This window comes from Perissodus microlepis, chromosome 9, assembly GCF_051167445.1.
Source record: "Perissodus microlepis isolate ML-2025 ecotype Zambia chromosome 9, ASM5116744v1, whole genome shotgun sequence".
Lineage (NCBI taxonomy): Eukaryota > Metazoa > Chordata > Actinopteri > Cichliformes > Cichlidae > Perissodus > Perissodus microlepis.
Genome location: NC_140469.1, coordinates 16,382,821 through 16,406,167, shown reverse-complemented (window position 1 = coordinate 16,406,167; position 23,347 = coordinate 16,382,821). Strand labels below are relative to the sequence as shown.

Below are 23,347 nucleotides of genomic sequence, written 5' to 3'. Positions count from 1 at the left end.
CTTCACGGCGGTCGCGTCTGTCCGTGTGAGGTCCCGTGACAAATTTCATTGGAACTTTGTGCGGCCAGGAAACACTCATGTTTCCTGCTGCGCTCACTTGTCGGACGGCTGTGAGCAGAGAGAGAAAGCACACTTTCATTTGGAGGGTTTAGGGACTTTCGTCCCTGCCCGACCTGGACAAATGTTTGCTACCTTAGCAGCTTAACTGCCGTAGAGCGAAAAATCCCCGCTGGAACTGCGAAATTAAAGGAACAACGCGTCAAAATCCTGAAAGGTACGTGATGTTCACGTAACTCCTAACGACGTGTTGGCTAGCTGTAGCTGTAATATTTACTTCAAATGGGGAGAACTGGTGCCAGTGTAATGTTAAGTAATATAATGCTAGTTATAACATTAACCGTTTGTTGCTCAAATATGTCACTAAATAAAGTTTAGCCGAGAGACACTTAGAGTTACTAACTTGTGTTTGTGTTTGCTCATCTACTGTTTAGTACTCACCATGTCCTTATAGCTTAATACTGTATTGTTTATAGTTTGTGTTACATTTGCGGTCTTGTTAGAGTGTATGAAGCTTATCATTTAGTGTCTGCCGGGGGTTTATTTGCGAGTGTGTGTGTGTGTGTGTGTGTGTGTGTGTGTGTGTGTGTGTGTGTGTTGAGCTCCTCCCTCCCCTGTCTCTTTTTTCTTTTCTCTCACGTCCTCGGCTCGAAAATGTATTATTAAGAAATTATTTTCCCCTCAATACACGTAACATGTGCACAGATTTAAAAGTAGTACCGGTGTAAGTACACCTGTACTCTTTGTAAGCTTTTGCCGATACTTTTGGCAGAATGAAACAGAAATAGTAGACGAGGCCTTTTTCAATGCTGTCTTCAAGGGAACTGTCATCCACATAGCCCTACGTAGCTTTCAGACTTCAGAAGCTGTCACAATGAATGTTCACCTTGAATGTTTATCCAAGCTTGTGTGATATTAACACGCACCAAAAAAGTCAAATTTACACTGACAGGAAGGTTGCTTCCCTTGGTGATCCCTCTTCATCATTCCGTTTCCTCTTGTTATCCAAAGAGTATATTTAAACTCACATGTGGACTCTCATCTCATCTGTCCATTTGCTTTGACTGGAGGTCAAGTTCACATTTCCTTCCCTGATGTTAATGTGTGGTTTTATGGGACAAATACTCACATTACAAAAGAGCCAGCTCAACATCTGTCATAACAGAGCAAGCTCCTTAAGGCTGCTGAGCGTGCTCTCTTTGAGTTCTTATTTTCTGCAGCTGATGAACCGGTCATTTCTTGTCAGTGCACACACTGATTCAGGTTTGTTGCGAAAAGGAAGTCAGTAGACACTGCGGCTGTCTCTAAGCTGTCTGGACTGTCAGGTTAGGGTAAGAATTTGGTCATGTGCTGATGCACTATGTTTGTGCCCCCCCCCCGCACTACTCAAGCTGCACTTCCTCTATCAGAGATTTGCCACTGTTGTGGCAACGCAGACTGGTCTGAGTAAAGGTTAGAAATCATCTTTCATCCCCTCAAAACTTTGCCTTTTTTTTTTTGTTGATCAGCAGCTGTTTGCCTGACTGAGCTTTCGTGGTCTTCTAGTGTTGCTTCTGCTTTACTGTACATAACCACAGATATCCCTATGTTTGAAATGATCATTGAGAAGTTGTTGTTTTTTTTGATCCCATGTAGTAGGCGGTAATATTTTGGGTCTGTCATCACAAGTTAATTCATGTTGTGATGTGGGCATAAACTGTGGCGAGGACACATGTTTAACAATAGTCTCATTCCTTCTTATTCGCATTGTGCTTCCCACTCTTTGTTTTCACTTCTTATTATTTAACTTGACAGTGCGTACTGGTGGGTGTGGTGAGCTGCAGCATTCCATACTTAGGAGTAGCAGCGTGTGTCAGGCTCCAAATGTAGGTTTAACTGCACGGTTATATGTTATTTCCCCCCATCAATAAAAAAATTTCTGGAATGTTAAAAAGCGGGTCCTACCCTGTGAGCTTCACAAGCCATTTAAGCATGAAAAACACGCACAGATGTGAGGCAGCTCGGCGATGTGCACAGCCATTTTAGTGTGTACCAGCCACAATGACGCAACCTTTTTTTTTTCCATTACAGAATCTGTGTACACCAATTCTGTAATGAGATTCAGTCAATTAGATCAATACATATCCTAATTTATCGCCAGAAAATATGTTTTCCTGCTTTTACCTGTTTTTATTTTTTTAAATCTTAGGTGGCGGGTGTCACGAGAATTACACATTAAAAGGTCACCTTGGGCTGAGGCTGATGGGTTTTGATAGACTGAACAGTCTCAGCAAAATGAAAATATTTCCTAGTTACAGCTCTATTTTTAAACAAATGCTTTGCATATGTGGACAAGCAGTTGTATTAGAGGGAAAAGTTAGTACTGGTAATACTGGCTCTTTGTGTTCTTATAAATGTGAGTAAAAGTGAAACTAAAAAGAAAGTTTTACAGTGTCGTGACAGAACAGAAAGAACGCCTAGTGATGAAGAGGGCATGAAGGTCCCTCTGACTGCACTCATGCATTTTAAAGAGGGCCGCTCTTTTACCGTTTCCTCACCCCAACGTGAGCAGAATGAGATGCCCACTCAGGATACGCTCAGGATCCGTACGCGGCAGGAGAAAGCTGTCACAGAGCAGGTTTTCTGCGTGTTTTGAGAAAGCAGCAGGGCTCGGAAAGATAAAACTACTAAACAAAACTAGGCTGACCTCACAAACCTCAGACAATGGTCAAGTCAGAGCAGCAGACAAAGAGCTTTGTTGTAAAACAACAGACGTTACATAACGGACGGAGAAGGATATGCCGCTCTCTGTGTGTTCACTTAGATCACACAGTGTTGAGTATTTACAGTACACGTGATCGTTTCAGGTCCCCAGTTAAGCTGGAGACAGAAGACACTTCTGTTACAGTTTATTAGAATTTACTCATTAAGACTTATCAGTATGAACTTTGTCCCTCTTCACCTTAAATCAACTGAAAGCCTGACCTTTTGTTAATTCAACAGTCAGGGGAAGGAATTTATTGGATCCCAGCAATTTGCTTTATTTATTTCCTTCTAATGGTTTGCTTGCTGTGTAACTCTGGCTTCAAAAACCCCTGCAAGGTTTAAAAAATAATAAATTTTTCTACTGAGCCAAACAAGGGAGAATGTCACAGACTCAGCATGTTTGAGAGCTAGTGTGTGAATCACTGTGGGCTTGTATGTGCTCAGTTGTTAGGGGAGATGTGTGTGAGATGTATAGACATGGAAGAGATTGCATGGATAGGGACATCTGGAAGAAGATGGCACGATTAACAGCAAAATAATAGCTAGTATGTGCTGTATTGATATGTTTAAGTGTTATGTTATTAAAACTGAGGGAGGATGGGATATGCTCACAGTAAGGAGTGAGTTAACTGGTTGCCCAGGAGGAGGGAGCCCACCTGCTGCCATGTTGCAGCTCACTGACCCATCTGTTGTCCCTGTAGTCTCACCACAACCTTCCCTTTTTAACTCTTTACCCCTCAAAAGCCTAGCAGGAGTAACCCCTGAAGCTCTTTTATGAAACTAATGGTTTCTGTCATATTTTAAGCCTGCTTAAAGAACTAAATGACTGGGTGTGCATCAGAGGCAAATGAAGGTGGTCTCTGCCTATGCAGCTACCCTTGGAAAAATCCAGAAACTTTATTTCTTTATAGTCAGATGTCATTTTTATGTGTGAAAGAGTTAAGACAGCCAAAGGACTTCTAGACAGACTTTCAGACAAGACTACATTTGAATAACGTCTTTTTAAAACTGATTACCTGTAATGTAACAGATAGTGACAAAAAGTACAATAACACAAAAAAGAAGAAAAATACTTAGACTCTTCAACGTTTTAACATACGGTGTACATAACCTAGTTTTAAAAAAACTAGACCGGTGATACATATTTTGTTCTGTTGTGTATTTAACATGTCTTAATGATATGAATGTTTGATTCTTGGCCAAATAAAACTGAGCGTTTCTAACACATGGGATGATACCATTTTGAGAACTGAGTGCTTATAAAGTGCAAAGCAGTTACAACAAATACTGTGCCGATATAATCTGATTAATGAGCAAAGACTGCCACCTCTGAAGTGTGCAGTGATGTAAGCCCTGCAAGCTGATATGTGTAGTGAGCAGAGCAAGACCAGTTTCACTTCCTGTATAACAGAGTAAGCTCTTCTCTTTCCTCTTTTGCAGTAGAGACCCAGAATGAGGATTGGCCAGTCGTATACTTGAAGCCTTTTCCTGGGGGACACATTACTGCACCTTTGAATGCTGACCGGCCCTAAGATGGAGGACCAACCCAGTTTTCCCAATGTCAGCATCCCTTGCCACAATGAGCAAAGGGACAAGAAAAAGCGTTACACAGTGCGTGCATTGGTTCATTCATATTTTTTCTGCAGGAAATGTAATCCCAGAAATGGTCATTTAAATTAGGACTTGCTACTTTTCTTAATGTTTACATGAATTATGGTTGTCTGTTTTTTCAGGTTTACAAAGTGATTGTCAATGTTGGACAACAGGAATGGTTTGTCTTCAGGCGATATGCAGAGTTTGATAAACTCTTTAACACAGTAAGCAGTGGAACATCTTGATCTTCCATCAAATCTGATTTGGGGGGGACGGATTTTGTGTTTCATGATATTAAGAATCATTCAGAATAATTACAAATATGTCACAATAATCTTCTCCCTTCTAAAATAATTTTCTCTGTTGTGCTTTTAACACAGTTAAGGAAACAGTTTCCATCTATGAACTTGAAAATTCCAGCTAAAAGGATATTTGGGGACAACTTTGACCCGGGTAGGTGTTTGCATTTGACTAAATAGGCCCTGCTTGATCTTTGTTGCGTGCAAGTGATTGATTGTAGGTTTGTTTTAAATAGAGTTCATCAAGCAAAGAAGAGCCGGGTTACATGAGTTCATCAAAAAACTCGTCTCACATCCTCAGCTTTGCAACCAGTAAGTGTAGCAGCTCCTACTGTTATTATACAACACTATATTATATATTGATGTCTGATGCTAACTTTATTAGGATGAGTTGTTCAGATTTGTTTAGCTGTGCTTTGTGCTTATTTAAATTAAAAGTTGTACTATGTTGGCTGTCACCTGCTGCTGTTAGAATGTTTTTTATTTACCTGCTTGTCCTGTGTTAAACTTCACAGTCCAGATGTGAGGGCATTTTTACTAATGGAAAAAAGGGAACAAATATCAGATGCCTCTGAGGATGAAGATGAAAAGGTATGTAGCAGTTTTCAACAGTTTTGGATGATGGTTTGCCTGTCCTGATGACAGCATCTTGTCTGATAACCCTTTATATACATGCATAAATATATCTATATAAATATTTCAGACAGTTATTTTAGGCTGTTATGTTAATATGGCAGCTGTGGGTCTCACTGGCTTATCTAAATTGTGTTTTTTCTGCTCTACAACAGAACAACTCTACCTCCAGAAACATCAACCTGGGACCCTCTGCAAATCCACAGTATGTTTACTAGAACATAGCTGACAAGGCCTTGATGTTTTTATCAATTATTTCTATCTGAAATGCCTGTAAATTTAAAAATATTTTATCTTTCAGAGCCAAGCCCACAGACTTTGACTTTTTAAAAGTCATAGGAAAAGGGAGTTTTGGGAAGGTATGTAATTGGTGCAATACTGGAAAATATGTTCACTTTATCTTCATCCCAGATGTTAGACAGTGACAAGTTTTAATGTCATTACTGTTGAGGAAGCAACAGGTTTTAGTTCTGCATGTGTTGCCCTTTCCATGTAGGAAGTGAGAATCGGATAAGGAATTATTTTGGTTTTCAGTGTTGATGAAATTGTCAACGTGCTCTGTTTCTCTCCTGATGCAGGTTTTCCTCGCTAAACGAAAACACGATGGAAAGTTTTATGCCATCAAGATCTTACAAAAAAAGATAATTCTCAACAGGAAAGAGGTAAAACTTTGATCACCACTGAGTTTATCTGTATTTTGGCTTGGATATGTGTATGATAATGGTTCACATATATTGTTGTGCCAATCAGCAAAAACACATCATGGCAGAACGCAACGTTTTGCTGAAGAACGTGAAACATCCTTTCCTGGTTGGGCTTCATTATTCCTTCCAGACTAAAGACAAGTTGTACTTCGTGTTGGATTTCATCAATGGAGGAGAAGTGAGTTGTTTCACTTTTATTTGTAATAAAATCCCACAGAATTGAGTCACACTGTCATGAACAGCTGAGAAATGAAGCAATAAAGAAACTTTTAAAAAAATCCCCCTTTACTGTTAACACACCTCCATGTGTGATATTTTTATTAGCGATTATAGCATTACTTAGAGTAAGGGCGGCTTTTGCATGTTACTGCTTCAAGTGTGATCGGCTTTTTTAGCTGCGCTGCGTGACAATCAGCATGCCATTAAAGCCGAATCTTACTCTGAACCAGATGAGCACAACATGCCAAAAGTGAAATATCAGTATTTCTAAGTTCTCCATTAAACGTTCACTCTAACCTTTTTCTTTTCAGCTTTTCTTTCATCTTCAAAGAGAAAGGACGTTTCCGGAGCCCAGAGCAAAGTTCTACATTGCTGAAATGGCAAGTGCGCTGGGATACCTGCATTCTCTCACGATTGTTTACAGGTATGCTGCTATTCAAGTGTCAGTCAAGCCAAATATGTAAAGCCAAGATACAGTCATGTGAAAAAGAAAGTTCAAGTGATTCTGTGAAGTCATGTGAAAAACTAATACTCATGATTGAAATGCTATGGTGGGATCATAAAAAAGCTGTGCATAAATGAATGCCTGCAAAGCTCACTGAACTGAAGCAATGTGGTAAAGAAGATGCAGTGTGAGAGGCTGATTACTTCAAGCTAATAAAGCTAAATGTGTTTCTTTAAGCTGTTATAGGATGAGATATACTTAGTTGTTTTGGTTTTTTTGGTTTTTTTACAAGACTTTCTTCAAGTGTAGAGCTTATGAAATTAAATTGAAATTACATTTACTTCAAACATATGGGCGTTTAAATGCAACTGTGTTTGAAATTACTTTTTTCAGAGACTTAAAGCCAGAAAATATCCTTCTTGACCACGAGGTAAGTGTTCAACGAATCCCAAAATATATCTCAATGCCACTTTTGGATATCATGTTAGGGTTATAACTGGTGGAGGAGTTATTACATAAAACATGTACAGGACACATTTCATTCTCCTGCTGTCATTTCCAGTTCCAGCTGGACAGAAAGCGTGTGATTGGATTAGGTCTTATTAATGATTTTCCTGCCTAGCCTCATTGAGAAAGTTAGGAAACGGTGAATGTGACTGACTGCTGCAGCCAACATTCCTAGTAAACAATAGTATCCTCAGTCCTGGGGGATAATGAGCTGCTTGTGTGGCACATGTTATCTAAAAACATCCCTATGTCCTCCCTTTTCCAGGGGCATATCGTACTCACAGACTTTGGATTGTGCAAGGAAGGCATTTCCCAGAAGGACACTACTACTACATTTTGTGGAACACCTGAGGTTTGTGTTCCAAGAAAGCCTTTTGTTTAACATGACAATCATTGAAAACCTTGTTACAAAAGTGAAGTTAATAATTTTCCGCTGTGTGTGTGTGTGTTGTAATTTGTTAAACTACTGGAGAATAAAATACACTTTCATATGCAAAAGAACTGTAGCATTGATAACTGTGTTTTAAGCTAGAAGAAAAATGTGAGAGTTAATGTCATATTATTATGTGGGTTTTTTTCTTCTTCTTCTTTTTAAATGAGCAGTACTTAGCTCCAGAGGTCTTGAAGAAGCTGCCGTATGATCGCACAGTAGACTGGTGGTGTCTGGGCTCAGTGCTGTATGAAATGCTCTTTGGTCTAGTGAGTTTTTACTTTGACATTTCCAAAAATAACTCTGATTTGTAAATCTGCTTTAGTGATAAATGTTGAAACATTTCAATGAGTTGCCACATTTTCCTACTCACTTATAAACCTCTACTTCTCTTCCCCCCCCCATATCCTAGCCACCTTTCTACAGCAGGGACACACACGAGATGTATGACAACATCCTCCACAAGCCGCTAACCAGGCGTCCCGGTGCCTCCAACACAGCCTGGTCTCTCCTCGACGGGCTGCTGGAGAAAGATGGCAAGCGCAGACTGGGATACAGGGAAGACTTTGTATGTGTCATTTATTAAATCGATTTTCACTACAGAATTTGTAACTTTTGAGCTCCCTCTAGTGGCCCATACCTTTAATGTATATGTGTGTCACTGTCTCTAACACTAATTAAAAATGAGTGTCATTCTTCTCTTCACGCTCTGTTAGCTGAAAAATCATGTTGAGGTTTATTTACTCTTGACTTTCAGATTGAGATCAGAAGACACAGCTTCTTCTCTTCCATCAACTGGGATGACCTTGAGCAGAAGAAGATCCCTCCCCCTTTTACACCACTTGTGGTAAATATTTTTTCCTGTAATCAAAACCGCCTGGGTATTTTACACTTATTTTGACTCTTCACAAGACATAATTCTCTTGGCTTTGCAGTAGTATAGACTTACAGGACGTTCTGTACAGTACATTGTTTATATACTATTCTAATCACACTGAATGACTAAAAACATCTTTGTGGAAATAGAGTAGCTTTAATATTTGAGTTATCATGTTTATAGTATGAGTAGATCTAGTTCATAGTAATTCTTAAAGAACAAACAAGAATAAACTTGTAACAAGCGTGCACATACATGCAGTCCAACAAAATTAGATATGCAATCTAACAGAGTATTGACACAATGAAAAGGTCACATCTCGCTTAGGTAAGCTTTGTTGCAGGGGTATCTTGTTGTTTGTACAACTGCAAGTCTTGATTTTTTTTTAAAACTGGCAACTCCATTTATAATTTTTTATGATTGCCGTGTCTTTTTGGAGCACAGTGTAAAATTGAAACAATGCTTTTCTGTCACGGGAGTAAGTCACCCTTAGGTGACCTACTCTGTGATGATGTTTTGTATTTTTTTACATGAATGATAATGTGACCTCTGCACTCTGCACTCTTTTTTTTTTTTTTTAAACAGAGCTCTGTCAGTGATATCTCAAACTTCGATCCTGAGTTCACAGAGGAGATGGTCCCCAACTCAGTGTGCTGGTCTCAAGAACAGTCGATTGTCAACGCTAGTGTTATGGAAGCCGATGACGCTTTTGTGGGCTTTTCTTACGCACCGCCTTCTGATGATTCTTTCCTATGAAACATTCCCATAGAAGCATTCAGTTGCCTTAACCATTGTAACTTTCTTTTTTTTTTTTTTTTTACTAAAGGGAAGCAGTATAAATGGATTAACTTGTTATGTGAAGCCAAAGCAAGCAGCTGAGAAGGAACTCCACTCAAAATTGATTTTGGTTGAAACAAGGTATTATTTTACCTGTATTTATAATAATTAAAAAAAAAGTACATCCATAACAGATTCTATTTTTTAGATTTAGGGACCACTGTTCTTTATTAAAGTGATTTCTGTCAGTTTACAAAATAAGCCTTTATATTGCCTTAAAATTATCCCTTAAATAAAGTCAGTAAGCAGTTTTCTGACAAACTTGAACAGTTCACTGGATTTTAAGTGACTCAATTTGACTCTCAGACACAATTGTGTTTGTTTATGTAATTACTGTAAAAAAAAACTATTGTTTATATTCACATTAAGCTGGAAGTGGGGATTACTTGAGAAACCAGTAAATGCAGCATTTTGGTTTGTAGGTCACATTTGCAAAATGGAAAAGACTGTCTTCTGCTTCATAACTTACCTTTCTATATGATTTTTTTTTTTTTTATTGAACTGTATGTGTTTATTTTTTCTGTTATTTGCATTAACAGTTTTTTTTAATTCAGAAATTAAAAATCCACAATGCTTTTCTTTGTCTGGCAATTAAGTAGTCCTGTATTCCTGCACAACAATAAAAGAAAATTTAAAAAAAAAATCGGTTTGAAATGTTTGTGGATAAATTTAAGCCCAGCTCCCTTGTTTTAATAACATCTTCATTGAAGTATGCATAAAAGTGTGTATTTTAAATTTGCTATAAATTAATATTAAGCAATAACGTCAATTAGAAACCACTGAACTGACAAATTTTCGCATTATGGAAACCAATTTATGAAATTTTCTTAACAAAACAAGAAGTTCCATAATTTTCCTTAAAATATTTTCTTTATAGCCGGAAACCGAAACTATATATATTTTAGTTTTTCTGTATGTAGTTATAAATTTAAAAAAAAAATTATTACGTCACATTTTGTTGAAGTTAGCTCCCCCCGCTGAACCCGGGCTAACCTCAACTAAACATTAAACGTCTTCATTTGTTTTTAAAAATGGCTGACATTTTATCGCTGAAAGAATCGGTTTTGGTGTACTTAGACAGAAGCGGTGGTCTTAAGAAACTTTGCGAAAACTGCAAACATTTTAACGGTATGAGGTTCCGCTCCACGGCAGCCATGACAGCTAAAATCACCGAGTTTTTAACTTTGCTAACGGTCATTTTCAGGCACACAGCAGACCGAGGCGGTGTACAGGTTTTGTATAGGTGTTAATCCCGCCGATGTGCTGGAGCTGGATCCTGTACTGGGGGACTGTGTTCTCCATGACCCCCTGAAAGCCACGGCTTTGTTTCAGTCTGTAAGTGAAAACTGTGGGCAAAAATGAAACGTAGCTACATTTCTGCTGTCAGCTTAACTATATTTAACCAATTCCTCATTTAGGTTTGTTTCCTGGCTATAAAGACCCTTTCACTTATTGAAAAAATACACATGGAGAGTCAGGTAAACAACCGCTTCCCCTTTCACCGAAACAATACTGTGTTTTGTATAAATCCACAAGTAAGGGCTCGTTTCCGTTTACTGTCCCAGTAAACAATGACTCCTAAAGGGAATGCAGCCCTCATTAATACACCTGGGCTTTTCCTAGTGTATTAAATCAGATGATGCCTCTGTCCTCTAACAATGTGTGTGTGTTTCTTTTGAGGTGAATGTTATTTTGAAGTTCACACACCTGCCTCCATTCCCCGAGTACACACTGGACCTTTCCAGTTTTCCTCGTTTATGTCGCCCTTTGAGGCCTGTCTCCATGGAGGGCCTGGTCATTTCCATGACAAGGGTCACCAAGTACACCCAGGGGGCGAGGTTCCTCTGCACTGATGATGACTGCCCCGGCTCTTCAGGTACTGCAGTACATACACATACTCTGTGGTTTTTAAGTCAGAGTAAGACAAATGCAGTATATAAATTCTCATTTCTGTGATGCTGCTTGTAGGTTTTCACCACATTCGAGTGCACGCACCCGGAGCAACAGAGTCAGCCACAGTGAGAAACGACTTCAGCTGCATGATGTGCAGCTCCCAATTGAAAGAGGATGTGAAGTTTAGAGTTTTAGGAGGTACTATTGATTCAGAATGCTGCAGTGTGTTGTAAGGTTTGATTTTAACATATTACTCCTGCAAAAATATCAGGTCAACCCCTCATTTTTTTTTTATGTTTTGCTTCCAGTGAGCCAGACATTCTTGTGATTTTTTTTTTTTTTTTTGCTTGTGCTCTCTGAAGGTCTTTCAAAGATTTTCTTTGGACATTGGCTGCTTTTTCACTCAGTTTTAGGTCCATACTTGTATCTGTCCATTTTCATAGGAATGTTGTTTTGTTTGTTTTCTGTTTGTTAAATCACCTAACACTGAACTATAAATCATTCAAGCATATTGGGTCACGTCCTGTATACACATACAACAAAACTTGGTAATAAACCAATTTTAAATTTATCTTTAGACACTATGTTACTGGCAGCCTTTTACAAAAACACAATTTTTATTCATTTTTTTAAGTGAATCTATGAAAAATGCAGCAATAACACAGTTTGAAAGACATAAAATAGTATTTTTGCATCAACAAAATCAGCTGAAAACAGCCACAATAACACGGTGGAGGCTATGTCATGGTTTGGTGCTACATTTCAGCCAGTAGTGTTGGGGATCTTATCAAATTTAAGCAATTATAAATGCTGAAAAGTTACATCAGACTTTATTCCACCATGCAGTGGCATCTGGAACCCATCTCACTGGCAGCTGTTTCATTTTTTAACATGGCAATAATCCCAAATAAACTGCCAGTCATAGATTGGCCTCTCCAGAACCCGGTCCTCAAAATGATTGAAGCAGTGTGGCATCATCTTGAGAGAAAATGGAACAAAAATGCAGCCATCATCCAAAGAAGCGCTTTGAATGTCCATCAGGAAGCCTGGAGAACTAATCCTGAAGACTACTTAGAGAAATGACAAGAAAGCTGCCTAAGAGATTCCAGGCTGTGATCTGTCTGGAATTATAATAAATTTGTTGCTGCTTAATATGCTGTATTTCTAATGTATGTTTACCCATGTTTCAGTAAATCATTGTGCCTATTTCCCATTTTCCTTGCAATATATAAAGTGGCTCCAGACTTTTGCACAGTAAATATGCATGTGTCTTTTTTGGGGTATAGACAAGCAGCTGGTGGAGCTGATCCATGTCAAAGCACTGGATGTTCTAAGAGGCCATGAGCAAAGCTCAATGAGATACCAGTCTGTTACCCTGTTTCTCAGAGGTATGTCTACAGTCTGCAGTGTGCAACTGTTTTTAGCAGCGTGAATAATGGAGAAGAAAACTCATAGCTTTTTTTGGGAGTGGTGAAGGCAGTGGCAGAAGATGAAAAATAAGCACTAGCATGCATTACAATACATCATGATCACACTTAATAATACCCAAGAGCAGAAACACATTACCGAACGTTTACATCAGAGTAGCCTAATCCTAAAGCAGACGATACAAATCATAACACCAACAGTATAAATCCAATCCATTATTATTATTATTATTATTATTATTATTATTATTATTACTGAGTGTGACGGCTCCTTCGTGAAGGTCAACACTGATCTGCTGGTTCAAACAGGACTTTGTGCACCTTGGCTTTTTGATTAAGAGAACAGCTCCATAACAAAAACAAATCTTCGCTATAAAACATCTGAACCACGCAGCAGAAAACCAAATAGCTTGTTATTTGAAAAGACTCTGCCCCCACCCTGTAAGGTGATTAATCCTTTTTCCTTGGTTTTCATTTGTAAACTGAAGCATTTAAAATCAAACTGCACTGCAGATTAATATCCTCAAAATGCAAGTTTATTGTTTTGTTTGGAAAATAAGATCTTAATCCATTACTCTTGAGAAATGTGGTTATAATGGCTTATATTTACAGTCAAATGTATTGAGGTTTGCCATTAATTTTCTCTGGCTTGTTAAACGAGGTTCGCTTTGAAACACAAACTTGGTGGGGGAGAGTTCAAATAAATAGATTTTAGTGCAGCCGGCTGAGCACGGTGCCTCATGGTAGGATATTAAGTGTTTCTGTCCCCTCAAATAACATTTTCCCGCCAGCACCCCTGAGAGCTTAGCAAATCTCTGCAGCAGGATTAACATATTCTGTTGACCCAGTCCTGTGGAGGAATTCAATACAGAGAGCTCCCGTTACTAAACATATATGTTAATAAGTGCAAAGAACACTCATTAGCTGGCTGTGCAGTTCGCACACAGTGAAATCTTTGTTCTGAAGTCCTCACTCTGTTTCTCTTGGCAGTGGCTTGTAGGTGGCATGCATGTTTCTTTAGTAATCACCGGGCAGCCGAGAACAACTCCTTTGAGTGTTAATGCTTTGTTTCCCCTACTCATGTAGACGAGCTGTGTAACTCCATGAGAATCGGGCGATATTACCGGGTGTTGGGCATTCCTGCACATGTGCACCAGTGGCCCAACATTACCTGGAGTGTGGAGGCAAATAGTGTCCAGCCGTGGGAACCAGTGTGTAAGCCTGTGAATTATCTCCCATTAAAATTACAGAATGAATAGCAGATATATTAAATTTGTCTTCATACAGTGAAGTCTCAGGTTTTATATTTTTTAATTGTAGTAAAAGACCATCTTTTACAACTCAACTTACAGGTGACTGTAAAGTCAGCGCCCGCTTCCAGGAGCTGTTGAAGGGAACGGCCTCGTCTCCATGGAGGTTCTCCGCAATTGTAGCTCACTGCTTTGGGTTGGACGTGGCTCCTCTAGGCTTGTACGACACTCTGAAGCTGAGCTTGCTGCTTAGCTTGGTGCAGACCAGAATAGACGAAAAGGACACGTTTCACAACTTGGATCTCCTTGTTGTCACCACTGACACGCTTATACTCGACAGGTAAACAAATTTAAAGGATCTGAATCCTGAAACCTACTGCATCCTAAACAGGGATGTATACTTAGAACAAAAAGTAAGGAAATTTGTGTTTGATCAGTTATTTCTGTGTTGTAACAATGATTCTTGGCGATAAATCTTACACTGTTAGAAAGGATGTTTATTTCCCCTTAAATGGTGGCACGTTTGTAAGGAAATGCATTTGTGGGTTGTGCCCATAAAAACTTGCCAAATCTTATCTGCCAATGCCAAACAGCTTTTTCTGCTATTTACTCTTGTTTGGTCTCGTTTATTGGACTGGAGGATTGAAGTCTTAAGAAAGAAGACATAATGGCAATTTAACAATTTGTTAATTAACAAACCACGACCTCAGTAACATGTGGAAGGACCATGAACAGCCACAACAGCCCTGGCACCTCCTCCTCATGCTGGGCACGAGCTTGGTCACACACCATCACACAGCAGTGTGTAACCACATGCTTGCGTTATGAGTGCTCAAGTAGAATAGAAAAGTGCTATTTAAGAACCAGTCCATTTACCTAAATGGACCCACTAGGTACCACACTTATGATCAAATCGTCCTCGTTATCCATCCATCATCTTATCCTTTTGTGCTAGATTGATGACATACAGCTTGAGTTTGGCCTATCGTGGGATCAGGCATCAGGCCACGGGGGAGATGTTCGCATGCCTGTCCCGGGATGAACATGGGGCAGGTACTGCTAACATCCATGCTGGTTCCGTCCTGCTAGCCACTGGGGGTGTTTGCCTGTTGGGAGATCTGAGCTATTACAGAAAGGACAAGTTGGATTCCATTAAGTCAGGTAACGAATGTAAGTGCTACAATAACCTTAAAAAGATGTCAGCTATAAAAATCATGGATCTTTTTTAAACAAAAATTTTTCCAGTTATGGAGACCCGCACACTATCAGTGTTCATCCCTGGAAAGAAATATGGTGAGGATGCAGACCAGCAGCTTTCCTTTCCAGTCCAGTGTAGCTTCTGGGCCGTCACAGACTCCTCCCGTCGATCTGGGAGGGCAGACTGTGGCTCACTGGGAGCAGCAGTGAGTTCAGTTCCATCAAGTTATTGTTGTATGAATGTGCTTTACTGGGTCTAAGTTTAGATTTATGTTTGTAACTTATTTTGCATATTACACAGTTTTTAAAAAAGGCCCCTTTCCTTCAGCTTAGATGCTGTTTGTTGGTGCTACAGGCAAAACAGGAAATTGAGACAATTTAGTGCTCTTGAAGGAAGTGCCCTGCCCACGCAATATTACTTCGCAGCAGAACCCTTGAGAATAATCAGCGCTTTGTGTTGCTCTTTTTGTAGGCAAGGGGTGAATAATGAAATATAACCAATCAAATAAAGGTTTATTGACAGCTTTCTTTACTGTGAGCAGGAGATGGGTGCTGTACCAGCTCAGTTGGCAGATGCTTTTGGCCTTGTCATTGAGTGTAGAGACAGGGTTGGAGAGCAGGCCCTGCTTGCCCAGACTGTCCACACCCTCCAGCATGCAGTACAGTCTGGAAAACCCCATGACCCACCCTGCTGGGAGTTTTCCACTCAAGACTATCAGGAGGTTAACAAACATGTTCTATTACTATTACATTATAAATTATGTTATATTGCAAATATACTATTATATTCTTCAGCTGGTGGCCCATGCACAAGGTTTGCAAGTGGAGCTCAGCCCTGCAGCAGAGAAAATAATCCATGGTTACTACATGGCGAGCCGCAGAGTGCGATCACAGGGTCAGGGTGTCAACATGTCTGTGGCCTCTATCAAACTGCTGTAAGTGCTTTACTGGCTTTTTACATTCAATCTCTACTTTCTGCATATTAAACTGCAGAGGTCAAAGTCTGCTGTAATGTCAACTTCATCCACCAGGTGGTGCAAGCCCACTCTATTGCTGCTCGTAGATGACCATTTTTCATGCAACTTTGACAAATGTTTACAAATCTTTCCCACTGTGGTGACACGTTTTATGTTCAGCTAAAACTATGAAAATAAATGTTCTCAGTGAGAAGGCCAAACAGGGCAGGCCACATTATACTGTCCATACACAGCCAGTCTTGATTTATCCATTTACATTTTAAATGTAACATTTTTATTGATTACTTGTCCTACAGTGTATTAGAAAGGTCTTACTGAATACAGAGGCAGACATTCACATTGTATATTCATTTTGTCACAGGATCTCTTTGGCTGAGGCCCATTGCAAGCTATGTCTCAGAACTCAAGTACTAGAGCAGGATGCTGTGATCGCTGTACTCCTTTGTGAAAGCTCAGTCTCACTCAAGCATGGTATTTATTTCATTTTTAAATTCTCACACCTCATAACACTAAAAAGTAAATATTTAGCAATTTAATGACATTACTCGATGGTTCTGTTCATAAGCATGGCTCATTTTATTGATCAATATATAACACTCAAGATAATAAAGCATCAAACACCAATATAAGGCAACATATTCAGGATTTTCTCTTCTTCATACAGGCGCCTCTGCTCTCATTATTCCACCCGATCCAGTGTTTCCTTGTGACCTGGGAGATGTGGATGGTTTGTGCAAGCGAGACGCTGCTCTGGATGAGCTCCATCAGCTTATCTTACGGTTCATCTACACCAACGCACCTGGAGCAGACACGTACATTACAGAAGAGTGAAGCCTCTCTAGGTTGTTTAACAAAATGCAGGTAGGCAACACAAGATTAAACTCCTTTATTTTTACATTTCAAATCTGTACACTGATCAAATACAACCAAACAAATAAATACGTGCTGAATGCAGATAAAAGATGGATTACCCAAAATCTGAATCCAGTACATGTTTAAAAATATTGCATCCAAGATTAAATATCCAAAATACACTTAATTAAGTCAAGATATTTTTCTTGCAGACAAATCCCCCCACCAATTGTGCATATCAGAAAAAGAAAAGAAAAAAGCAACTATCCATTTTTAAATTGTAAGCAAGAAGGGGGAAAAAAAAAAAAAAACTGAGCTCAATGTGGCATGTGCAGGTCTGAAAAACCAAAGTGACAGGGCTAGAACCTGTTACTTACCTTTCAATTGTGGCCACTCTGTGTACTCCCAGGTCATTCAAGTGTTCCCGAAACCTTGCACATCTAACAAATATACAGTATATAGTCAGTCAAATGAGAATAAATGATTTATGTGGGTTTAAAAGTAATTTTAAGTTCAGTTGGTCACATTCTCAGCAGCCCATTTTGGTCTGATGGGTAAACGGCGAAAAAGTGAACTCATCATTACAAGTTACATCAGCAGACATACCAGGGAAGTAAGCTGGCCATTTATGCCTCTTTTACACTAGTAACTACTCGGCTCAACTCGACTCCGTTTCAGACGCTTTCCATTACAATTGAGTCCTAAAATGTGCTTGCAGTCGTTATAGCAACGCATCTGAAAGTCCAGTAACGACATCTGTATGTGACACAAACACCACAGTGTATGTTTCTGTGAAGCCATTTCCCTCATTGCCAGGTTTCAAAAATGGAAGAAGTCACTTTCTTGACTTACTGAGTGACACTACTGACCGGCCAATTAGTGGTATTCTGTCTGTTGACGTCATATTTTTGGACTGGAAACCTGGCTGGGTAGGTACTAAAAATGTACCTGATCCCAGGTACTACCACGTAACAGAAACCCCTAAAATCCCAGTCTAGCCAAGGCGTGCCAAGTAGGTACTAGAGGAAAAGGGCTATTAGAAAACCAGCTCCTGAATACACCAGTCTACTACTGGCTTTACTTACCAGGAAAGGCATGAAATCACTGCCAGTCACTGTGTAGCTCCATTACTGCTGCTGCTGTTTATCTGCAGAATTAACAATACACAGTGTAATTTTAGATACAGGTAATGTAGAAATAATAGGCTCAAGACTGAAGAATTTCAGAGGTCAACTGAAATCAGATTAACAAAAGAACAAAATTGCTAAATGGAAAGTAAATGCCAAGTTTGGCAAGATGAAATTTTCTGGCTATGTGTGAAACTATTACTGTATTAAATAAAAACTGGGGTAAACTAGGTGACACAAAGGCTGCAGCTGGTAATTCAGTAATCACAAATCTCACCACTTAATTGTCTGATGGGTAAACGGCGAAAGAAGTGAACTCATCACTATTCCAGCTGCAGCTACAGAATAGCTGCTGCAAAGCAAATTAATATAACTTGTTGTTTGGGAATCATTTTAACCACTGAATCAGTATGAGCAGACAAGATTTGCAACAATTACTGCAGTTACTCATTTTTCCATTTTACTGTTGTGAAACCACTAACCTGTCTTCAGGGAAAGGAGACAAAGGATTAGGCATCTCGTGCCTCTCCTGCAACCACAGCATGAGACCTGAAGCAAAATAAACCACTGACATGAACTTCCTGAAAATCTCTTCATACAAATCAAATATGAGGCTGTCTGATGCTATGCTGGCTATTCAGTTAGTCACAGTTTCACCATGTTATTGTCTGACGGGTAAACGGCAAAAATGTGATCTCATCACTATTCCAGCAGCTGGACTGAGCTACAGTTAAACCAAAACTTAAATATGGTCAAATACTTCAGCTCTCACCTTAAAGGGTCAACACAGTGAAGACATCAGGTTATTTGCAGCAGCATAGCATCTGAAATTTAAAAAAAAAAGAAGTTAGTTTAGTATGATCTTTTGGTTTTATTAAGGACCAGCCTAATAGTTCGCTCTAACTTCAAGTTTTTAAATCAAGTAGTTACTCCCTTTCAACAGAAATACACCCCAACCACCTCTCAAGATCAGTGAAAGTCTGTCACTGCAGCTTTTCCAAACCTTGCAACTAATTGCTCTCAGGAGTGATGGGATATTGATTTTCAGCTTGAATAAGTAAAATGTACTGAAAGAAAAGCCAATACGGTGAGAACAGATGACTGATCACCTGAAGGTCAAAGGTTGCAAAATAACACAGCCGAGGAGCATGGCTAACACCGCATGTCTGAGAATGGGTTCAACAGCAGGTCACGACCTCTGCCATGACCTTATGTCTTCATTGGGGCCTTGATGACTTTCCCCAGTAAACTAATGAGAGGTGGTAATTCCCTGACCAGCAGCTCTTCTGCTGACCCCTTGACAAGACTAGACGTAGCGTTCAGTAAGATGCTGAATGACAGTGAGTCCAGAAAAATGATTTATTACTTTACTTCAGGGATGAGACCTGTCTATTATAACGAGACATGCACACCAATGAACAAAGGTGGCGAAGGAAGACAAATCCCCAATATTACATTTGAGGTGCAAATGCAAACTCTTTAAATATGCTATCACTTGCTTTTAGGCAACCAAGAAACCAGAAGTAACCAGAAGTTTGTCTTTAAGCCCTTATACGACTCTTTTTAAACTTACAAAATTCCCCATCTTAATATCTAATACAAGTTCGCCATCATTTCAGCTTCGTTTTTAGTTTACGCAGGCATACATCCACAGATCTGCAAAATAATACTTCACGCCACGTGTTTCTTGTGAGCCTAACGTGTTCACATTTGTAAAGTGGAACCAATGAGATCGTGGGACCGGGAGACGAGAAATAAAAATGTCTGCCACATGAAATGATTCATGGTATTTTATTACCAACACACTAACGTGTTTTTGTAAGGACAGAGTTGGTGCAATGCTCAAAATCAGGAGCCAGATTAGCTTTACTATACAAATGGAATGAAACACCTTTTAGTGTTTTAACTATGATGAGAAACAGTAAAGCGAGGGGAGGAAAGCTACGCTGTACTCCTTTCACCCACGTGGCTGAGTAGCTAGCTAGCTTCATGCTACCGACTAATGGCCTGTTTCAAGAGCAAATTCATATTCATCTTGAAAACACGCTGACTGATGGTCCATTTTAAGCTATGCAAACGTACACAACCGTGTCTCTATTGCTTACCTACGCGTTGAATCGCGAAGAAGTTAAATGTTGAGAAGAGCTGAAACGCCGCACTGCCTTCTGCAGCCATCTCCAGGAGAAGAGGAAGAGTTTCCGGTCCGACCTCCTGTTTCTACGCACCACGGCTGCGCAGTGCAGCATGCGAAGCGCACAGCGAAGCATTTTTTAAGCTTCTTTTTAAAATCTAAAGTGCTCTTATTTATGCACTGTAGTGCATAAAGTTTTAATAACAATGATGATGGCCTGTAAAGACATACATATGTGGTGATTTTCGTTCAGTTGTCGTCATTCTATATTCTGACCGATGGTCATTCTGGGCATGCGCTCACGGGCCCATGTAAAGTTGTGTGTGTGTGTGTGTGTGTGTGTGTGTGGTGGTTGTGGTGGTGGTGGTGGTGGGGGGGGGGGGCATCCAAGAGGCAAATGGAATAATAAATAAATAAATAAATAAACATACTAATACCAGCGCTGTATTCAGTTAAAAAATAGATCTGAGAGAGAAAAGCGACAAAGCAATTGTGTGTGCATCAAAACTTACATTAAATCTGTTATTATTGTTAATTTTCCATTTAATATAAGGTACTTTAGAGCTTTTAGTGAAGCTGTACAATCATGGCCACTTTTCGTTTTTTTTCAGGAAGGTACGATGCTCTGAATTTGGAACTACTTCTATGTACTTGTATATGAACGTTCCTGTGTAATATGTCTGATTACCGAAGAAGGAACAGAAGGCCGAGCATAAAACAAAGGAATAAAAGTGAATTTAAAAAAACAAACAAACACAAAAAACAAACAAAGAGGGGTATGTAACTTGATGATCCGGACATGTGACAGCAAAAAAATAAAATTAAATAAATGAATAAATAAAAAATATATCATAATTTCTGTTTCTATGCTCTTCCTTTATTTAATCCGCACTAGCTAAATTAGGGAAATATCGTCATTTGTTTCATTGTAGCCTAAAGGGATTTACACATACCTATATCAATATTTTAAAAATTACATCATGAAATCCGATTAATCAGTAATTGTTTTTACTAACACTATAAATTATGCATTCATGTATCGTATTTTTTTATATTTTATGATGAAATAATACCAATTATTATTGTTTACATAGACCTTTTAGCCAGTCGGATTTCTAAAATCAGCTGCAAGACAAGTTAAAACGTTTCTGTATAGTCATCAGTGAAATTTGTGTTATCTCCAAATTCTTAATCGAGCACCACAGATGGATTTGATTAAAACATACAGCCACACAATTACAGTGACTGTTCAGAGACCACAAAAACCACAATCACTGTCCAGCAAATGCCATCAGTAATAATAACAATAATAATAATAATAATAATAATAATAATAATAATAATAATAATAATAATTGGAACACCTTTAAATGTTTTCTGTCGTTCAAACCTTGGAGACATATCTTCTTTCATTGTCATGTAATTTATTCACAAACACATTTACACCCATGCATGTAAAAAATAAGGAGGAACATGAGACTCGGAGCCTGCATTGTGGGCTCCCTGACAGACCACTTCACATGACAGATGTTAAGTTATTCACACATGCATTTAGTGCAAATGTCTCAGCTGAAAGTGCACACTCAAGCATGACGGGCTCGTTGCCCCGAGGAGTCTCTGTAAATATACCTGGGACGTGTGTGGAGCTGCACAATGCAGGCAGGATTAGTCGAAATAACACACAGAAATATAATGTATGCTTTCTCAAAATTTATACAATAAAATTCACGTAATATATTAATTTACAAGGTCTTCCTAATTTGCGGTGCTTTAGTGGGAGCTGTTCTACAATCATGTGCCGCTTCGGAAGTAAAGCATGAACTCATGCACAAAACGAAGCTGTTCGGTACAAATGAATTAAGCCTATTTTACTGGGAGGTGGACGACGATGGGCCTTGATCCTCTGACTCTGAAGGACTTGAAGTGTTTAGGAATTGCCCGGTTGCTCCAACGTACAGCCTGGATCGCATTGGCCATTTCTGTAGGGGAAAAACAGAAACTAATAAATCGAAATATTTAAATTGGTAAAATAATTTCTAAAAGCAGAGCTCGGTGGTGTGAAAGGATTTTCTGCATCTATAGGATAAAGGCTGTGCTAACTTCTTAAATTTAAAAAGTGAGAAATTTCTAACAGAACATGATCACCAAAATAATTTTAGAATAAAACAATTAATGAAGAATTGAAAACAAAACTAGATCTCTAGTGATTAATGCTTATTAACACTGACCTTCACCGGGTGCAGGTAGCCTTCGCCTTTCAGTGAGTGTAACGCCTCTGTTTGTTTCGTGCCCTCTCCTTCCTCTGTGCCTTCTTCCTGCAGAGTTCGAGTCAGATGGGCAATATAGGTGGTGGCCAGTATCAGCACGTCGAGTTTGGACAGCTTGGTGTCCGGCGGCACTGACGGCAAAGTCCTTTGAAGCTCCAGGAAGGCGTTCCTCAGCGTCTGTACCCGGCTCCTCTCCCTCGCCGCATTCGCTGCTGCCGGGCGTCCTCTGCCGCCGATCCCGCCGCTCTGGAGCACTCTGGCCCGGTGGAGCTCCTGACGACGACCGTCTGGACTCGGGCTGGAGCTCGGGCTGGATCCTGGACTGTCATCCACCACTGCTCCGGAGCAATTACCGCTGTCCATTCGGAGCGTCTGTCTTCCAACCATCGGGGTGCACTTACTGACCTGGATGAAGAGGTTTTAGGTTAGCCTATACCTGCCCACAGCTGCACATTTTATTTGAACTCTAGCTGTAACTTTCAGCCATTTTACAGACAAATTTGAATATTTAATTGAGTCCGCTGTTCTGTAGCAAATGTTCTAATTTGAACTTAAACACTTATACTTATCTACACTATTAAAGTTGCTGCCTTTTGCATTTATATCCATAAGTTAAGTTCTGTGATTAAAGGTCAAACTGTATGATGCTGCAAATAAAACAGGAAACACACTTCAAGTCTAAAAATCTTTCAGCATCAAAGAAAAACAAAACAACAAAAAAGAAACCTAATCCAAATATCTGACAGCTGTCTAGTTGCACTGACATCAATTTATGCTCAGAAGATTTCCAAACCAAGTCTTTCCCGGCATGAGAGCCTTATCTGTTCGGTAGTCTGATGTGGAGTTTACCTCTGGTACTTCTCAACGGCTCTGCCTCAAA

General features: G+C 39.4%; 3 protein-coding genes and 1 long non-coding RNA gene across 5 annotated transcripts; 2 read left to right on the top strand and 2 right to left on the bottom strand.

The window, feature by feature from the left end:
• Positions 1-19: 19 nt before the first annotated feature.
• sgk3 (serum/glucocorticoid regulated kinase family member 3) lies at positions 20-9,949 on the top strand. The gene is made up of 17 exons (XM_084939249.1): positions 20-274; positions 4,243-4,413; positions 4,536-4,619; positions 4,776-4,848; positions 4,931-5,006; positions 5,210-5,285; positions 5,483-5,532; positions 5,629-5,686; positions 5,906-5,989; positions 6,078-6,209; positions 6,562-6,674; positions 7,089-7,125; positions 7,468-7,554; positions 7,806-7,901; positions 8,045-8,200; positions 8,390-8,479; positions 9,095-9,949. The coding sequence occupies exons 2-17, from the start codon at positions 4,318-4,320 to the stop codon at positions 9,263-9,265; spliced, it is 1,479 nt and encodes a 492-aa protein (XP_084795375.1). The 5' UTR covers positions 20-274; positions 4,243-4,317; the 3' UTR covers positions 9,266-9,949.
• Positions 9,950-10,119: 170 nt separating this feature from the next.
• Positions 10,120-22,632, top strand: mcmdc2 (minichromosome maintenance domain containing 2). Of its 2 annotated transcripts, XM_084939247.1 has the most exons (15): positions 10,120-10,474; positions 10,551-10,681; positions 10,765-10,824; positions 11,027-11,222; positions 11,315-11,437; positions 12,526-12,627; positions 13,753-13,881; positions 14,019-14,256; positions 14,872-15,077; positions 15,162-15,319; positions 15,656-15,835; positions 15,909-16,048; positions 16,452-16,561; positions 16,755-16,951; positions 22,522-22,632. In XM_084939247.1, the coding sequence occupies exons 1-14, from the start codon at positions 10,378-10,380 to the stop codon at positions 16,919-16,921; spliced, it is 2,037 nt and encodes a 678-aa protein (XP_084795373.1). In that variant the 5' UTR covers positions 10,120-10,377; the 3' UTR covers positions 16,922-16,951; positions 22,522-22,632. The 2 variants fall into 2 exon arrangements, with proteins under 2 accessions (XP_084795373.1, XP_084795374.1); XM_084939248.1 differs by lacking the exon at positions 15,656-15,835.
• Positions 16,643-20,307, bottom strand: LOC146380279 (uncharacterized). Its single transcript, XR_014801286.1, has 6 exons — positions 20,175-20,307; positions 18,842-18,893; positions 18,552-18,618; positions 18,028-18,089; positions 17,320-17,382; positions 16,643-16,889 (listed from the first exon to the last, which is right to left on the bottom strand). It is a non-coding gene; the product is annotated as an uncharacterized LOC146380279 (long non-coding RNA).
• Positions 21,896-22,854, bottom strand: tcf24 (transcription factor 24). Its single transcript, XM_084939254.1, has 2 exons — positions 22,429-22,854; positions 21,896-22,179 (listed from the first exon to the last, which is right to left on the bottom strand). Exons 1-2 carry the CDS (start codon positions 22,852-22,854, stop codon positions 22,069-22,071), a joined length of 537 nt encoding a protein of 178 aa, XP_084795380.1. The 3' UTR covers positions 21,896-22,068.
• Between the last annotated feature and the right edge of the window lie 493 nt (positions 22,855-23,347).

Coding starts and splice junctions, on each gene's coding strand:
- sgk3 (XM_084939249.1), top strand. CDS start 4,318: ATGCTGACCGGCCCTAAGATGGAGGACCAACCCAGTTTTCCCAATGTC. Junction 4,620..4,775: donor TTGATAAACTCTTTAACACA/GTAAGCAGTGGA, acceptor CTTTTAACACAG/TTAAGGAAACAGTTTCCATC. Junction 5,007..5,209: donor CATCCTCAGCTTTGCAACCA/GTAAGTGTAGCA, acceptor TAAACTTCACAG/TCCAGATGTGAGGGCATTTT.
- mcmdc2 (XM_084939247.1), top strand. CDS start 10,378: ATGGCTGACATTTTATCGCTGAAAGAATCGGTTTTGGTGTACTTAGAC. Junction 10,475..10,550: donor AAACTGCAAACATTTTAACG/GTATGAGGTTCC, acceptor GGTCATTTTCAG/GCACACAGCAGACCGAGGCG. Junction 11,438..12,525: donor GAAGTTTAGAGTTTTAGGAG/GTACTATTGATT, acceptor TTTGGGGTATAG/ACAAGCAGCTGGTGGAGCTG.
- tcf24 (XM_084939254.1), bottom strand. CDS start 22,854: ATGGTTGGAAGACAGACGCTCCGAATGGACAGCGGTAATTGCTCCGGA. Junction 22,180..22,428: donor GCTACCTGCACCCGGTGAAG/GTCAGTGTTAAT, acceptor TTTCCCCTACAG/AAATGGCCAATGCGATCCAG.